Source organism: Ambystoma mexicanum, chromosome 2p, assembly GCF_040938575.1.
Source record: "Ambystoma mexicanum isolate Mex_15411 chromosome 2p, UKY_AmexF1_1, whole genome shotgun sequence".
NCBI classification, from domain to species: Eukaryota; Metazoa; Chordata; class Amphibia; order Caudata; family Ambystomatidae; genus Ambystoma; species Ambystoma mexicanum.
In genome coordinates, this window is record NC_090923.1 from 1,126,962,667 (window position 1) to 1,126,981,914 (window position 19,248).

Consider the following 19,248-nt stretch of genomic DNA (forward strand, 5'->3'; position numbering starts at 1 on the left):
AAGCACTACAAGCCAAACATATCGCATACAGATGGACATTCCCCTTTGGACTAGCCTTCCCCTGGAAAGGGAAACAAAGAAGGATCAGTACATGCGAGGAAGGCCTTTTGTTACTACAAATTGGGGATGAACGAAGCCAAACCGAAACTAGCCCACAAAATAGCGCTCCCAGCAGCCAAAACAACCAATGGGAATGGTCATCCGAAAGGAAAAGAAGATCTAACAGAGAAAAGAAACTGGCAGGCCCCTTCAAATATCACGAACGAAATACCCTGAAAAAGATACTAAATAGAGAAGCGACTGGAAGAGAAACCGAGGAAACTCCTGACCACAGCAGGTGGGCCACCTCAAACTAACCCAAAACAAGACACACTAAAAGACAGAAGCAACAAACATATTCTACACGAAAATGGCAGATACACTGATCGTCTCGCTAAATGTACAAGGGCTGAACTCCCCCGGGAAACGACGAGCGATTCTCAACAAGCTTGAGAAGATGCCTGCAAAGGTAGCGATCCTGCAAGAAACCTACCTTTTGAAGACGGATGAAAAAAGAATGCGTAACAAGGCATTCCCACAACAATACTTCGCCTCCGGCGGATCGAAAACAAAAGGTGTCGCAATACTGCTGGCTAAGGGATTGAACTTCCGAAAACAACAGATGATTAGTGATAATGAAGGGAGATACCTGGGAATCAAAGGAACTATAAAAGGGAAGACCTACACGATCCTGGCGAGATACGCTCCTAACGACAAACAAGACCGATACATCACAGATCTCCTACTGAAAATAGGGAGCTGGTGTGAAGGCCAAACAATCATAGGAAGGGACTTCAACTGCATAATGGACACTAACCTCGACAAAACCCTGCCGCCTACGCCAGCCGACCAAAGAAACAGACAGGCATTGGGAAAGTTCCTCACAGAGCTAGAAGTAATCGAGACCTGGCGCTTCTTCCAAGGGGACATGAGAGAATACACTCACTATTCTGCGTAACACAGAGGATACTCCAGAATAGACAGGATCCTGGTATCAGCAACTCTAATCCCCCAAGTGACTAAGGTGGAAATTGGAACACAATACATTATAGACCACGCCCCAGTACTAGTTAGTCTGGAAATAGACGGAGGGGAAAACAAACAACGCCCGCCGTGGAGACTCAACGATCTGATCCTGCGCGACCTAGCGCTTAGAGCACACATGGAAGAAACTATAAACATCTATTTCAAAGAGAACGACAATGGCGAGGTTGACTGGAAAACGGTCTGGGATGCGGGGAAGGCCGTAATCCGGGGATAATTCATGGCCCAGGCAGCAGTATACTGTAGGGAACGAGCGATACTAACCCGGAAGATGGAACTAGCCCTAAAAGACGCAGAGAAAAATCACAAATCCCGACAAACGCAGAAATCCTGGCGAGAGCTGAAGAAGGTTTGTGCCCAACTAGAAAGTCACACTGCAGATACGGTAGCACAGATGTTGCTGAACACGAAGCAATCGTACTACGTCCACGGCGGCAAGGCAAATACATTTCTAGCGGCCAAATTAAACAAACAGAAATCCTGCAACTATATAGTTGCCCTAAGAAATGAAAAAGGGGATAAGATCACAAAAGAGGAAGAGAAACTGGAAATAATGGTCCGATTCCAAGAAGAACGACTACAGGGAGCAAACCTAAATGCGACAGACCAAAAATCCTACCTACTGGCTACTCGTCTACTCCAAATCTCAGACAAGGACGCAGAAATCCTGGGGAGGCCATTCACAGCTCAAGAAATCAATGAGGCTATCTCTTAATTACCAAGGAACAAGATCCCGGGCCCAGACGGCTTCGGAAATGCCTACTACAAAACATTCCAAACACAACTACTGGGCCCCCTCACCCGACTCTTCAACACAATCAGAGACACTGGATCGATCTCCCCAGATATGGCAAGATCCTCTACGATCCTTGCACTGAAACCAAACAAGGATCCCACGGAATGCTCAAGTTACCGCCCAATAGCACTTCTAAACACGGATGCAAAGCTATACACAAAGATATTAGCGAATAGGCTATCGCAGATCCTCCCAGATATCATCCACGAGGACCAAGCAGGTTTTGTCAGGGGACAACACACCCAAGATAACGTTAGAAGAACCATAGTTGTAATCGACTGGGGGAGACGCACAAACCAGAAATTTGCAATAGCTGCCCTGGACGCTTCACGCGCTTTCGACAGCCTGTACTGGGAATACCTTCGGATGATCCTGGAGAAACTTGGATGCGGAACACAAGTCAGCAGGATGATCCTGGCAAATTTTCAACGCCCATCTACATCATTTCGGATAAACGCCCGCGACTCAAAACAAGTGGAGATACGAAGGGGTAAGCGCCAAGGCTGCCCCCTATCTCCACTAATATTTGCAATGGCTATGGAACCACTAGCAGCGCGATACAGAGAAGACCCCAATATAAAAGGAGTGCAAATCAAGGAGACCCCGCAGAAAATAGCACTATATGCTGAAGATGTGATGCTCTATTTGGGACACACTACGAATACACTACCGAAAGCCATAGAGACACTGGAAGAATTTGCCACCATATCCGGATTTACAATCAACTACAATAAATCAAAGGCACTAAACATAACTGAGGACGCAAACACAATAAACTACATGAAACAGAGATTCCCCCTGAGATGGGAAGAAAACACTCTAGAATACTTGGGAGTTCATCTGACAAGGAAATTCAAGGACTTATATAGATCAAACATCCCCCCTCTCTGGAAACAACTAAAAGCGGACCTGCTGAGATGGGATAACCAGGAACTATTGTTGTTTGCCAGAATAGCAGCGGTAAAGATGACCCTTCTCCCCCGCCTACTATATGTGACCAGTTCAATACCCGCGGAGATCCCATCACAGATAATTAAAGAACTTCAAAACGCAGTATTTAAATTCATATGGGCGAAAAAGAGACCCAGAATACAGAGACGCATACTGACCTGTCCCCTGCTCCTGGGTGGCCTGGGGGTCCGAGACCTGGGCAGATACATCATGGCAGTGCACCTGGCCCCCATTCTCCAGTGGGCTAACCCAGCCGACACCAAAGGATGGAGAGCCATAGAACAAACACCCACACAGATCCCGATAACAGCGCTCCTAGCACTGAACCCAAGGCCCGCGAAGCAGAAGGAAAACTACTAGGAGCTACTAAAACAGCCCTGAGTTACTGGAACAAGGCCATGCAAATGAAAACGATCAAACGAGGGCTGGGCCCATTATCCCCAATAGCACATAACATCGACTTCACCCCAGGCTTGAAGAAGAGTTTCTGGGTAGGGTGGAAAGGCGCGGACAATCTGACATTGCAGGACATGTATCAAAACAATGACCCAATCCCTTTCGTAGAATGCAAAAAGAAATTCGATCTAGGGGAAAATGAAAGGTTCAGATACATGAAAGTCCGACACTGGATCTCCCACCCATCAGTGAAAAGAGCGGGAACAAGAACCCTAACAGGCTTGGAACTAACAATGCAAGAGGGGGAACCAAGGAAAGGGATATCTAGAATATACAGACTGCTCTATGGAGCACAACCAACGGACAACCTATGATATAAAGAGAATTGGGAAAAAGATGTAGGAGAAGCGATAACGGAAAGAGAGTGGGACCAGATGTGGACAAGAGCTCACAGATGCTCCAAATGTACAGCAATTAATGAAGCTGCATATAAATTATGCTACATGTCACCCCACAGATTACACAAAATAAACCCAGAATAACCCCCAAACTGTTGGAGACAATGTGGAGGGAGAGGAGATCTATTCCACATGTGGTGGACATGCCCCAAAGCGATTACCTATTGGAAGGAGATACTGGGACACATCAAAGACATTACTGGCAGAGACTTACCATTGTCACCTAAGGTGATCCTGCTGGGAGCAGAGGCAAAGGGGATATACGCGGCATCAGGGCATATGTCCACGCTAATAACACACTTACTATCAACAGCAAGAATGACGTTAGCGCAAAGGTGGAAAACGCTGGAGGGCCCGACGACACCATGGTGGTGGATGAAACTATGTGGAGTAATGGCAGTGGAGAAGGTAACTGCCATAAGAACAGAGACATACCAGAGATACTTATCCATATGGTCCCCCTTTAGAGACTTTGTCCGAGACAGGGAAGCCTATTTCTATAAACCACGCACCCTCAGAAACATATTGATCACCTAACAACCCAGAACGAGATAGAGAATCAGCACAATGAGAAAAAGGAACAAGGGGGGGGGGAATAAAGGGGGGGAAGAGAATTAACTGTTTAACTTCTGCTTCAAGAACTTATGTATGAAAGAATTAGACACTGCAGAGTCTCTGGTCCACTTGGCCCCCCTTCCGAAAATGTGTCAAAGACAGAGAAGCCTATTTCCTCACACCTCAGAATCTTAAAAACGTTACATCTCCTGACAGCCAGGAGCACAAAAAGAGTGCGACTCTCACATGGGGACGTTTTAGCGAAAAGGACAAAATACTCTGGAACCTAGAGAAAAAAGATCTGGGTGGGGGGTGAGGAAGGAAGTTAAGAATGAATCGATAAAACTGGGAGATACCTGTCGTATAGTTATGACGCAGGCTCATATTATCAAAAGTTAAACTCTTACGCATCTGTTGAAAGTAAAATGTCTTTACCCATGCAAGAAAATAAAATTGTTTCAAAATTTAAAAAAGGGACAGTGGGGAGGGGGGAGAGTTAATGGTTTACAGGATAAGAAATTGGAGGCAATTTACACAGCAACGGGTGACGTTAACCCTGAATGGAAATTTGGTTTATGCATTGTGATAACAAAGTGTAACGATTATATGTTGTAATTGATTGTCTCCATTGGGATAAAAAAAAAATGGTTAAAAAAAAGAATGAAATATTTGATTGTTCTATATTTTCTGATGACTAAAAAGCAGGCTTATCTTTTTTATTATACAACTCTGTAGACCGGAGCATGAGCTATGGACATTTATCAACAATTGGTTCCAGAGGATTTACCTTATCCTGTGTTTTTGCCGTGTGGTACTGCACGTAATCACCTAAAAGGCACCATGGTGCTTTAAAAGCTGAGTTGGCAACAAAAGTAGCCAGCACGCAGTCCCATGTATGGGTGTTGGCTGGGAAGGAGTTTTGGATGCAGCAGTTGTGTAGGAGGAATGCCTCTAGGAATAAGTACCTGTGTCTCAGTCATTTTGCACCTACCTTAATCCGGCACATGCTGGCCTCTATCTTGAGCTGCTCCACCAGTTTTCGTGCCTGTCCAATGCTCATTGTGCTGTTCACCGGTGTCTCTCCCTTCATGGTGCTACTGGAGAAGAAAGACTAGTTAGAAATGTAGGCCACAGTTTGAGACAGCTGACCTCACCCTTGGAATGCAGTGTCAAGGACAGATCAATACCCACCCCCCCAGCCCCTCCAAAACATACATGATATTTTATAAAAATGTAGAAGTAGATTAATATGGAATGTGTTAAATGCTGTATTTCTATTCAATTCTTGCAGCAATGGACAGAATCTGCCTTGGTACGCTATGCAACCACTTGACTTTCACCAATGGAGTTCTTTTGCAAGCTGGATAAAAACTCTCGACAAGTGCCATCCTTAATCAGGAGCCAAATGACTACTCTGTATTTACATTGTTTCTAAACTGCAGAAAAGATACTATGTTAACTAGTTGAGAATCAGGAAATTGGCGAGAGTTACGTCAGCAACTGTTGACTTAACAGTCCTAGACCTGGATAGACAATCCAGGTGTTGGCGTTCCCTGCTGCTGATGCCATCAACCTTGTCTGTGTTTTGCTGTAGTTCATATTTCTAACAGTGCAAGTCCGAAGCCAAGGGAGCCCCAATGGTCCTTGGTGTGCTGAAAGAGACTGACTGAGCCATCAAACCCAGTACAGTGATTGGAGAGTTCCAACAATCCAATAACCCTAACCTAGTCTGGTTACTTGCGCCTTCACTGCGAGAAAAGGACTGAGCGGAGTACCGCAAATGTGCACTCTGGCCACCCAACCAACAAAGGAGGAAAAGAAATGCAGCACTCTGGCGCAAATGAGCTGGCTCTAACTGTGATGGTTTCTTTGCACCTTTACGCGGCTGATAAAAGGAAGTCTGTGTGTCAAGCACTGGATATATGGGACAGAAGAATCACGCTCTAGTTATTTTATTACACCAGGGTGATGAACTTTACAAAGTTAGGACCCAATGTAGGAGTTTTGAGTTACTGGCAACCATAATCTCAACCCAACTGCAAGAGTTGTCATAGGTTCGGAATACCGTATGGTTCAGGTTTCATGTAAGTACGACCGGGGCTATTGGAGTGGCCACACAATAGTGAGACATTTTTTCACTGTGCAAGTCTACTTCGCCTGGCGCAGCAAAAGTGGTCTAGACAATGAGATGAACATTGGTCCCAGAATTAAATTAATTAAAATGTTCCCTCATTCTATTGCCGAAGCTCTGAACGTAGTGCTGGATCTGTTCTTGCAGGGACATTAGTGGCCTTTAGCCACTCCTTCAGCTGCCTCACTATTGTTGTGCAAGCCTCCATCGAAGAGGGGGGGCTGTGTCGGATATCTCTTCACTGATCTGGGATGTGGGGTGAGGCCGCGCTATAGTTTGGCACGCAAGCCAGATAATGCCAAACAGTTGTAGGATATCTCTGACAAGCAGCCCTATCTTGGTTGACCATTACAGTCTTTTATACTTGGAAACACTGTAAATAAATGTTTCATACAAGAAAAATAAATAATACACAGAGGCTTTCCATTCATTAAACACAAATAAATAAAAGCTTCTTTATATTGTAAGGTTAATAAGATCACACTATTATCTTCACCTTCTGGCAAGCTCTTGTACATCTTGCACATAGTCTACAAATGTTATGCATCTCAATTTGTTTAGTTTTGATCATTCAATATAGAGATGTTTTAAGGTTTCCACTCTGTCCTCCTTACAGTATCTACATTTTCCAAGTTGATATTCGCTCTCGCACCCAATATGTCAAGGGTTTGAAATGAATTGAAGCAGAGCAAAGGCTATTTCCTCGTATTAGGCCGTGAAGGGCATACAGTCAAAATTGTAGCCAATTCTTTCAAGATTTTAGCATATTCCGTTAGGCCATTTTTATATTTTACTTCCCATTCCATCATTTCCCAATCCCTGTTCTTCATCATTGACATATTCTCCCCCTTTGCTAGTGCCCGAACCTCAGATATCCCCATAATGTCAGCCAGGCGCCTCCCATAGTCAACACAGACCTACCCAGCACAACCTGGCACCCCTCTACTTTCAACCTCGGACCTGCACACAAGGTTGTCCAGTTCAGGCTGAAAAAGCCAATGTTCTCCAGATGGGCCGTTGAGGATTTGCCTGTCCCGCTCTGTACCTTGCCAATAACCTCACTTTATTTGGTGGTTTGAAAGTGGCACTGGCCATCTTCGTGCCCCCAGGACATGGCTAATTACAAACAGCCCGGCAGAGCAAGTGAATTCTAAGCATGGAGAAGCCACTCTACCTGGGCTTACAGGAACGCTGATCGCGGTGGGTCGTGGGGGAAATTTTGCAACACCCCACATGATCCAAAAGGTAATGAATTGATTTTGGTGCGTGGGCTTGTGTGGTATTGAGTCACTAGAAACAATGGTCAACACAAGCATAGCCCACAGCATAGCTGTCCGCCTTTACTGGCAGCACAATGACAGTGTAAGAAGTTTAGAGGCTAGTTGGAGAAGGGTGGATTATGCACTGCAGGTGAAAGCCCATACAGGAGCATCATTTGTTCTGCAAAAGGCCACTTGGTAGCAGAAACATGCAGCAGTTGGAAATGCTATCTTGCTCCCCGCCTCACATCCTTCCAAAGCCACTGACAGACCTTATCAGTAGCCGAGGCAGCTTTTGGTGCCAGGGGCTCCAGCGGGAGGATGAGGGCACACTGGGCACCTGCTGGGAGCCAGGGGGGCAGCCGCCCCTCCTTGGCTCTGCCACTGGACACTATCATACCCATGCAAGGATTCTGGGTAAAAATCACCAAGGTTCAGCTTGCTTGCTTTTTTGTGGTGGAAGGTGAAGGTATGGGTGCATACGTCAGTCCAGATCTATGTCTGGAGGTCACTGGGGAAAGAGTGGCGTTGATTAATTCCCCCTGAAACCGTAGTTTTCCTTCCCTCCCCACTGCACCACTCACACCCCTTTACTTCCGCTCCTGCACCCATTCCTTCCCTCCAGTCCCACTAACCTTCTCTTGTGTTAACTCTTTGGAACCTTTTAAGAAGAACATGGCAAAATGAACAAACAAACTGCAAAATGTATAACAATGATATGTAACTAAGTAAATCCTTCAAGTAACAAGGGCCACGTTGCCTAAGGGCTGTTGTGCGCTCTACAAATGTGAATAAATAAAATGGCGCATTTTTGAGCGTCGGCCTATGCTTGGCGCTCTTTTGTGGATCGGGCTTCTCCCTAATGGGATCTGGACCACAGTCAGTCCTGTTTTGACCATGCTAGCCAAGTTAATGGAATGGCATTATGTTTTTTTATACTCTATTACATCAGGCTATGGTATGCCATATGTTCTGCTACTGTATTCTTGTTGTGCTGTGCTACTCTGGTACGTCAAGCTACTTAACACAACATACCACACAATGCACGTACCTCGCAGCACAATGACTATAGCACGCAACATCTAATTCTACATACAATTCAGAGCACTTACAACCTTAGACCATGTACATAACACACCGGGCACTTCCCTCACACTGCACATAGGGCTCAATAAATAATGTAAAGGCGTCTCGTATAGTGCACCTCTTCCATTTTGGTGGCCTTGTTGTGTGTGGCCCTGCAACAAAAGAGGGTTGATTGGCTGTTCGTCGGACAGAGGTGAAGGAGGAAGCGACTCTTGAGATGTTCAAGTGTGAAGGCTAAAAGCACTGGAGTGGTGGTAGGTTTAAAGTGGTTAGTGCCAGAGTTGAACCAAAAAGGTTATGAATTGCTTTTGTCTGCAGTCTAATGTAGTAATAGACACACCGGAAACCAGGAACAACAAAAGGCATAGACCAGCTCATATCTGACCTAGTAGTGCATTTGATCCAAAGCGGAGAGGCAAAACTATAACAATTGCAAGTCAGCGCTGCGAGAGCGGGTTAGTTGCTGCCATGCGGGAGGAAGGTGGGATGGGACTAGAGAAGTTAGGAAGGTGTTGTAGTGATACACAAAATTGCAACCTTGCCAATCAGGGCTTTAGATGACAGCATTAGCCGCTGAAAGCCAATAGTGTATTCAAAGTATGTGCCAAAAATGCTGACAGTAGTCTGTTGTAGCACTTCCATTATGCAGTAGTGAGCTACAAGGAATATGCAGGCCTAGTAGGAGTGATAGGTCACATTATGCAGGCAGGGTGAGGGCCCCGAGCTCTGTAGCTAATAGACAATATTGGAGTGTTTGGAACATTATGGCACCTATATAGCGCTTAAATAGCCAGTCTTAAGCGCTATGAACGCTAAACTATGAGTGCATGCCTTTTAGAGCTTGCTCTAATAGGGTTAATACATCTCGGCTTCCCTTAGAATATTCTGCCTCTCTAACGGTAGCCCTGTAAACTAATCTCCCTTTCTCTGGGAAGGCACTGATAAGACATTCCTGAGCTTTCGCGCAGATGGGAGGGGCTCAGAAGAAGGAGCACAGTGGAAATTTACAGAGCTGGGTTTTTCCATGAGCCAGCCTATATTTTGCACAGGGAAAGTTCTGGAACTGTGCGTCATGGACGGACAGCACGAGATTATAAAATATGCATGCTCACATTACTCAGGTGGGAGATCGTCCTGTGGACTTGGTTCGAGCAAGATCAAGTGCCCGGAATTGGAGCTCTGACGGCACCCAGCAGCGCTGTCCTCTGAGCGGGGCTTGTTACAGCTAGCTTATGAGGGCCAGGGTCTCCCAGTGCTGATTGAAGGGGCGTAAGACTGTGTTTCTCTATGTTTATCTATGTTTATCTATGTTTATCTAAGTTCTATGTTTCTCTATATTTTGCATTTCTCTAAGTTTTGTGCTTTGTAATCTTCTCTAACTTGAATCCCAAAATGTATATGAAATTCACTGTTTAGAATAAATACTAAAACTTATTGAAGGTGTCATTTGTCACTAGCATGAGTTCACTGCTCAGCACAATAGAACCTGTATTTTGGGCTGAATTGGGTATTTTTTGCTCTCAAAGGGCTGGCCCCGAGGAAGATTTTGCCCATATCAAGACAGGTGTGATAGGACTAGAGAGGTGAGCAGTGGTATGTTTGTAGGCTGCTTGCTACATGTGTGAGGGTTGATTGTGTGAGTAGTGTACGGTCGTAAGAGATGAAGATGGAAGTCGGTTATTGGGGGGAGGAGAGTCTATTGGTTTGGCAAGAATTACTATTGTGGGTTGAGATTATTTCTCAGTTGCATTTAACAGTTTTAGTTGTCTCTCAGGGTGAATAGTTATTACTGTGCAAATTCTATCTAATGGAGCATAGGGAGACAGACGTGAAGGAGTTGCATGTCTCATATTCCTTAACGGATGTGTTTGGTCGTTGTTGGATGATGGTGAGAGTATGCAGAGAAGGTTCCATCTGGTCCAGGTTACAGGGAATAGGTGGTCTCTTGGTTGATGTTGGTCCAAGGTGCTTATGCTTGGTCCCATCTTCTACAGGCATCATGCTATTGTCATTTGAATAGCCAGGTTTTCAGGGGGTTTCTGAAGGCTTTGTGACTTTCCTCTGTTTGCAGACGTCTGGGGATAGAGTTCCAGAGCTTGGTTGAGAGAAAGGCAAGCAATGTCCCTCTGTGGCGTTTCTGACTGAAACGTGGAACTTTTACTAAGGCCTCCTTACTGGACCCTACCATACTGGTTTGCTTATATTGGATGTATTTTGTCATGGTGAAGTTTGGGCTCCTGCAGTTGAAGGTGTATTGAGCAATGCTTAGGATTTGAAACAAATCATCCATTTGATCGGGGGCATCCAGAGAATTGGGGTAATGTCTTTGTTTCGTTTAAGTCTAAAGAGTATCGCTGCCACATTCTTGATTCTTTGTGGCCTGTTTAATAATTGCTCAGGAAGCCCTCAGTAAGGGTTGTTGGTGTAGTCTAATCTTGAGAGTACTAGCACAATGCCATGGTGCTATGGCAAGATGTACCAGATCACACAGCAACACACACCAGGCATTTACCACACTAATCTTGCCTCTCTCCTCTCTTTTATTGTTACCCTACCCCCTTTCTCTACCCACAATTATTTTCCCCTCTCTCATTCATGCCCTACTCTCCCTCACCATCTCATTACTCTCTCCCCCTATCCATCTGCTTGCCCATCCCTCTTTTTCACTTGCTACCCCTCCACCTCCCTCCTCACTCTACCTCTCCCACCCTTGACATACAGACTTGTAGGCCTGCAATTCCCTGCCAGGACCACTCCCTCACAAACCCAGACTAGTCCTAGGAGAGGTTGATTAGGTTTCTGACTCCCTGCTGAGACCATCCTCATACCGATCTTCAGTTATACACCATAACTAGGACTCAGCTCTGACCGCTCAGGTCTTCAGCAAGGCATACATACATTAATTGGTTACCACTAGAGGTTGCCCCCCGCCCGCCTGAAAACATACTCTGATTCTACGGACAAACACATCATCCCACTCCCACGATTATGTTGTGGAGTTGGAGTTTGTACACTCACATTCTCCCTTGCCCTTAATGTCTGATACCATAAGACATGAATCACACGGACATACACACAGCACACTGACAAAACCAGGCTGGAGGGCAGCAGAAACCCTTTGCCAGCGCTGCACCGTCACCCACATATACTCACATATACACCATGACTTGCCGCCAAAGCTGGTAAATTTACCATTTAGCCAAAAGGTTAATCAATGGCGAGATGTCATGTGAATGGCAGTGGTGTGCTTTACAAATCCTATCTAACATAACAGACCGCAGAGTGAGTCGGGACTTTGTGTTAGCAATCTGCTGGCAATGTATCCTGCAATTGCATAAAAGAAGAGGCGTCTTATTATGTCGAGTTTTAGAGACGAAGCCGGATTAGAAATCCGCATTGACAAAGCAAGTCGTTTTGGTCTATATATGGTGAAGAAAAGATGGCACGTATGGTTTCGGTGAAGAGAGTCTTTCATGGGGTGAATTTTACAACACAATGGGTAATTGATGAATGGAACTATGTGACAAGAATAGATATGAAACATACTGGGGTTTATTGTTTATGCAATGTAGAAGCAGACAATCTGGGAATAGAAAAGGAATTCGAGAGGTAGGAGCGGAGCATGTTATTTCTACTTGTCAGGAATGTTGCTGTGACTATGAACACATAAATGTGTGTCTCAAGAGCCATTGTTTCTTTACAGTGAAATATCTCCTAGGTTTGTTCTTAAAAGTTGTACGTTTGGCCCTTGTCAGGATGAAAGGCTGCAGCAGGCAAGCAGCATCTGCACAGGGATATAAACCTTCAACCCAAAGATCTGAGCGGCTGCTGCATTAACCTGTATTATAATTCAATGATCACTAGTAAAAGATCTCCCTGAGGAAAGTCCTTCAGTTGGATGTGGGGCTGAAACATGTTGGTGTTGACTGGTCAATAAAATATTTTGTGCACGGTTACCTAGGAGTCCCAGAATAGACTGGCGGCCACAAGTGATATTTAGGATGTTGCATCTTTAATATGTTGTAACATGATGGACACACTTGTGCGTAGCAATGGTTACATTTTGGCGTATGATGTTTTTTCTACATTGAAACAGGATTTAAACTGATTATTGAGGAATTATGCAAGAAAAATATTTAGCTTGTCACACACGGTGGGGTGTGTCCCTAGATTGCCGGATTATTCAATGTTCTTTGAAGAGAGCTGTCTTCAGCCCTTTTCTGATCTTCAGAAGAGAGGGGGGCAGTCTGATATCAGGTGGACTCTTGTTCCATATTCTCAGTGTGCAGTTGGAGAAGAATTACTCCTGGATCCTTGTGCAGTTCAGCAATGTCCAGGCTTTGGTTGTTGTGTTGGCCTCCAACGATGGTTTTCCTGTTGCTGTAGTAAGCATGGGCATTAGTAGTTAGTGCTTTGTGGGTTGCGCAGGCTGTGTTGGATGGGATTTAGGTCTGCAGTGCAACCAGTGCAGTGCCTAGTTATTGCCAATGAAGACGACTTATCTTTGTTGGGTTGAGTCTCAGGTATACTTTAGACATCCAATTTTGGATGAGCTCGAGGCAGTGCCCGAGTCGGTGTACGATGTGGTTTATGTGATATTTGGGTACAACCGCAGCACGGGTATAGTTGGAGTTAGGGTTCTGATGGATCTTGATATATCTTGGTTGGCGAGGAGTTCTGAAAGTGCTTACATGTAGATACTGAAGTTGGTGGGAGAGAGGATGGATCCCCGGTGGACTCCCTGTGTCACTGGTCAGGTTGTGATCTGCTGGTGCTGATGGGTCAGGTATGATGTGAACCAGTTCAGGGCAGTATGGATGACGCCCATGAAAGAAGGCAGATCATCATACTTTGGCCCGACATGTCTAACAGGAAGAGAGGTCTCCCATGGCCAAGATGTGGATGGCATTATCAATGCAAGGTATACAGGATGTCTCTGGGGTGCAATGCAATCAGAAGATGGACTGGTGGCCAAGCAGGAGATCCTGTTCTGCAAATGTATGTCAATGGTTGGGTAAATGATTTTTCATATAATGGGTATATGAGTGATGGATCCCTATTTGGCAAGCTCATCAGGTGGCGAGTGTACATTTTTTGAGCATGGGGAGGGGGGGTCTGTTCGCATGTAGTGCATCGGGTGGAGAGGTATGATGGTTTCTTCAGTGATTGCTTTCATGAGGGGAGGCAGGATGCCGCTCTTTCCATAGGCGGCGGCAACTTTGAGAGTGGCCAGGATTTTCGTGTGTTTTTATTTATTTGTTTATTTATAGAGCGCCGAACTGCTCGCAAGCATCGGGGCGCTTACATGAAGACGCAGACAAATAGTGAAGATGAACAGTATACAGGACGATTCATTACATATAAGGGTTGTCCATCAGAGGTTGTAAAGCTTTATCTGGAATTACTTAAAAAGCAAGGTTTTAAGTTTTTTACGGAAGGAAAATAGATTTGATTTTAAACTTGGTCCAGCTTTTAGGGTTGTGATCTATGTCGCAGGGATGCTTTCTTGGGCCTTGTTGATGGGGAGTCTGATGGCGTCAGTTTTGTCTCTGAGGAACTGCTCGATACAGTTCCATCTATCTGCGACAGTGGATATAGTGTGGTCTGGTAGTAGGTTGATGCAGTCAGTGAACATTGATACTAACTTTCATTAACTATGCAGAAAGAAAGTCTAATGCAGTCAGTATTCAATACCTTTGCCTGCAGGTCTCTTCCATGTCCAGTGATATCTTGCCAGATAGTATTATAATGCTCTATTTCACCAACACTCTTGGATCTAACAATCAGTAGCCGAATACAGCAGATAACGGAACAGTGGGCAGACATTTCATTGTTACGTTTCTGTTACTAATGCAGAAATATAACTTCTTTGAATAAACTGTTTCTCAATACATTCTTACTGATCTCATTTGCCATTATTCCACATCTTGTAATGCCTTTCCACATAATACTTTCAAGTATCAAAAAGTGCGATGCCACTTCAAGTGACATTATTTTCTTTTATGTATTTTCCAGAGATGTCGCCACAAATCAGGGAACGTTTAATGCACAGGACCTCACAGAACATAGGAGACTCTAGTTTCTTATGTATAGTGCAGGCCGGTTTGACTATCTACCTACATGCACCCTGGTGGTCTCTTCTTTGGCCAGTACCAGATTTCACCTCCCTCTTTTGGTGATGCTCACAAGCCAGAGAGATTACAGATTCCAATAAGTGTCCTTTAGAGACCAGCATCTACAAACCAATCTTAGTAAGGCTAATGGGTATCAAATTACCTCCAACAGCAGTTAAATAGTACTCAGTGCACCTACATTTCGAAAAACAAAATAAAGTAGGAGTGGGAAGAGCTCTATGGTTATACTGCTACCATCTCTGATCCAATATTTCTTCATAGCAATCATTTTAGAACAACTGGCTGGAACCATAACTCAAATGGGTCTTTTTACCGAAGTGGCATCTGGTCTTCTGTGGCTAACTTTGCATGCCTGGCTGTCAACAATGGATGTGCCGCATGCTGTGTTTTAGCTTGTGCGCCACCCTGGTGCAACACAGTCCGTGAATAAATGCGGCTGCTAAATCAGGGTAAAGTAGACAAGTTGGTAATAACTGTTTAAGGTTAATGGTCCTTAGGTCAAGAATTACCCATATGTGGGATCACAGTATGTCAGTTAGGTTAAGCTAGCAGATGTTAGAGCTGGAAAAACACTTCTGTTGATATGGGGCAACACAAACAGTTGTGTTACTTGGGAAATTAGCATTGCCTTGTTTGCGGTTTAATGACTGAATGAGAGTTTAAGGGACGTTTTGACGTGGAAAGGGTTACTATATAATCAAAAAAAGGACGGTGGTTTAGGATTGTAATGAGAAATGAGGTCAGAAAATGACGTTGCATCCCTGTAGTCCCCATCGCATGATAATGTTCATTCTGAGACACGGGCGCAAAGTATTAAGACTATGTAAAGGAAGTTCTTTGTGCAGGAACTGGATAAAACACAGTGATTAGTGCCTTGCAGAGAATACTATCATGCAGCCTGATGCTCAGTTAAGTAACACAAGGACTACATATTATACTAAAGAACATGGAGAACTGTCTATTGGATCAAGTCATTGTAATGACCTTGCCGATTGTTAGGAAGATAAATACCAAAACTCAGTTATTAGGCAGCCAGAATGATTCTATTTGGGTTCATATCACCGACTACCAAGCAACGGGGATCTATTCGCCAGTTTGGGGAATGCCAAATGTCTTTCCACCTTGATCAGTGTATCGTCAGATGGAGCTGATGCCAGGATCTCATGCACTCGATACCTTTGGGCTTTATAGGGATGATCCAGCTCCAACATCTAAAAATAAAAACTAATCACTTGAGGAAATCTATGATCTGTATCCAGAGAAGCATTGTTTTATGCTAAAAGCTGTTTTTCCAATGCCCCCAATGTAGACTGGGGCACTCCAGTAATAATTAAAGATGAACACCCTGGAGATCTGACCTAGACCTATATTTTTATTTAAATTTCTCGCTGTGCTGCATATTAATGCCCACATTTTTATAGAGGTGTGTATCCCTCTTAAATAATGCACGTCTTGTTAAATTTCAGCATACAGAACCCATAGATACAATGCTGTATGTATTAATGCTTTATTGATAGACACATTCCAATTGCCAAGAGGTGTGCATTGAGCCACAACTGCAGCCTCCTCATTTAGGTCATTCAATAATAAGTTAATTAACAGACAATGCAATTAATGGTAATTTCACAGATAACATCACTATTTTAAGGTCATCGCAGATGGCGTTCCTATTTAACAGAATGACATTTGATTTTACATCTGAGTTTGCTAATGCACACTCTCTTCAACAGTGACTGCAGTGTGACGATTCGAGGGAATTCGTCCCTTCTCCCTAAGGGGGAGCCGTCCCACAGTCCGTGAGGCTAGGGAGGTGAGCCCGCTCCGCAATACACTCCCCAAGTGGGACCTTCCCAGGAGAGACACAAAACTGATGCCATTATCTTATGAGAAGCAAACGTATCCCTTTAAATGAAAATGACCAATCTATTGGGACAAGTAGATTGATTAATGAGTCCTCTGTGAGAAGGCAACGAGAGGAGAGAGACAAGCACGTACGTAGGCTTGGGGAACTTCCACGCTACATCATACCAGGGAAAGACGGAAACCTAGAAGCCCACGAGTTTGGAACTTGCCTGAAAACTCAGTGCAGGATGCCTGCGATACTGCAAACAGAGTGAAACCAGCAAGGCAGAAGCCTGCGTGAAGGTGGTACTGAGACAACATATGAGAAGCCGTGGTGGATAGACTATCCACAAACTATTACGGAGATCAGAGCAAGAAGCGAGCTACTAGCTGTACGGTCACACGGTGAAGTCCCGGAACACTACAGCAAAGCAAGTGAAGGTGGCGAGGGAGAGGCCAGCGAAACCAAGCAAACAGTGGCCTGTCATCCAAGGAGAGGTGCCTGACTGAGAAAGCTCTCGAGGACATGCTCTGTCAGGAATGAAGGTAACAGGAATGGCGGGGAAGCACGGGAGTGACCTGCGGTATCATTATACCGCACAAACAACTTGTCTCAGTGAAGAAAATGGAACAGAGTTCAATTGGAGAAAATTCAATTGATAGGCAAACTAAGCTCAACCTTGGCGACAGCTCCGTTTTTTGTTTTAAGTTAAGGTAGGTATTTCCTGTTGCTAGGGATGCAAAGTTGTCAGCATGAGTGTTTCGCATAAATGTGTGTGGCTACTAGACAAGCTAATTGCATTAAATTGTCAATATGCGAAAATATCATTCCAATGTGCCAACTCTCAAAGTAATTAAAATGCAAATTTACTGTGCGGTGAGTCAAATTAAATTTATTGACTTTGTATTATTTTCACACTAATCAATTATTGACTTTGACCACATTTTTCCAAAATCAAATTGTTCTTGTTTTACTAGGTTACTTAATCTGAAACCAATTTGTCATTTATACGTTTCCTTTTTCATAGCTTGTTACCATTTTAACAAAAGCAAGTTTCTTTTCTCAACACGTGTTTCATTGCCAGTTGCAATGGTTCATCAGGTGAAAAAAAAAGATGACATTGGTCCTATTTGTGTGACTGTTCTCATTTGAATTATCTTGAACCTGTATCTTTATCCAGTAATATATATTTTTGTTCAGCCACTTGTGATAAACAAAACTTGAATGAATAATCAATTTTTTCTGTCTTTATCAAAATGTATCTTCTCCTCGAAATTATAGAATCAGTTAGCCTTGATAAGCTGTTCATGTTTCCACGGCTGAATTTAAATCCTATTGATACTAGAGAAATAATTATTGAAAAGTTAAACAAAGCAAGAGAAGAGCAGTGGGACGAAATATCCTGGGAAATGGGGAAAGTAATTAAATGCCTTATACACGAAGAAAGCGAGAGAGAACAAAGTGTGAACCAGAGTTTGAGAGAACTAGACAATTAGACTATATATCAAGAGAAGCAGCCCAAGTGAACAGGATATACAACGGTCCAGGAGGGTTATCCAGCAGGGAAACCCCACCAGAACAATAATCCTTTAACAAGATACACTTAACAGCAACAACGAGGGATGTGAATACTATGAGAAAGTCCCAAAAGGGATTCCCAAAGAGAAAGGAAGATTTAATAATGCAGTTGATGAATTAAAGAGAGTGATCCACAAAGCCACAAGAGACAGTTTGTGAATTAAATACTAACAAAGAACCCCTATTTTGCTATTATGAGTGCTCCCAGGAGAAGAGAGCCATTCTACCGAATTAAGTTACTTTTCATAGTGGTAGGGTCAAATAGCATAATTTTGCACAGCAGACTTGTTTATTTGGACATCCACGACTGACGAACAAGTATTTTAGTTAATGCAATAGACAGAGAAGACCCAAAGTGATAGGGAATGATAGGCCTTTTTAAGTTATTTTAATAAAATACTGTGCATCATGTCAGCTAAGAGTCTGTGTCCTTCTTCTGACCTGCTACAGCAGGTTCTTGCTTTCCCGGATGATCTGCTGATATACATTGAAAAATAACAATTTGGTTTTGGAAAAGGGGATCAGATTTGTAAGTGATGGGAGTATGACTGTTCTCTAAAAAGCAGAGGTTGAAAATGTGTGGTATATTGTCTCAGCTAACAATGTCAAGCAGTGAGCAGGGCTTTTATTATTATTGTTAGGATATTTATTGAGATCGGACATAACTTCGGGAAGCAATGGGGTGCTTTACAATCATAGGGTTCAAAGCAAGGTTAGGGAGCACAGAAACAAGGGCGTGGAGATCTAACAACAGGGAAGGGAGGGCAATTTTCAGCAATGGATCTACAAGTAACAAGGGGAGGAAAAAGTGGGGCTTCTACATGTTATAATAGAAGTCCCCACCTTAGGTTTTGCATGTGAATACAAAGCAAGGTTTGGAAGTGGTTTTGCTGTTTGGTTTGAACCTCTGAAAGAATAGCTCATTTAAAAAAAAGACACAAAACAATCATGTTTTGAGGGTAAAAAGGAAGCAATTAT

At 43.8% G+C, this 19,248-nt stretch overlaps 1 protein-coding gene across 2 annotated transcripts in view; it reads right to left on the reverse strand.

The window, feature by feature from the left end:
• Positions 1 to 19,248, reverse strand: part of GNG3 (G protein subunit gamma 3) — a 99,756-nt gene that overhangs the window by 22,538 nt on the left and 57,970 nt on the right. Inside the window, exon 2 of one of the 2 annotated variants that reach the window (XM_069645172.1) lies at positions 5,231 to 5,336. In XM_069645172.1, coding sequence (XP_069501273.1) covers positions 5,231 to 5,329 — 99 coding nt within the window. In that variant the 5' untranslated portion in view covers positions 5,330 to 5,336. The remainder of the gene's footprint in view (positions 1 to 5,230; positions 5,337 to 19,248) is intronic. The other variant, XM_069645173.1, reaches the window with a different exon arrangement.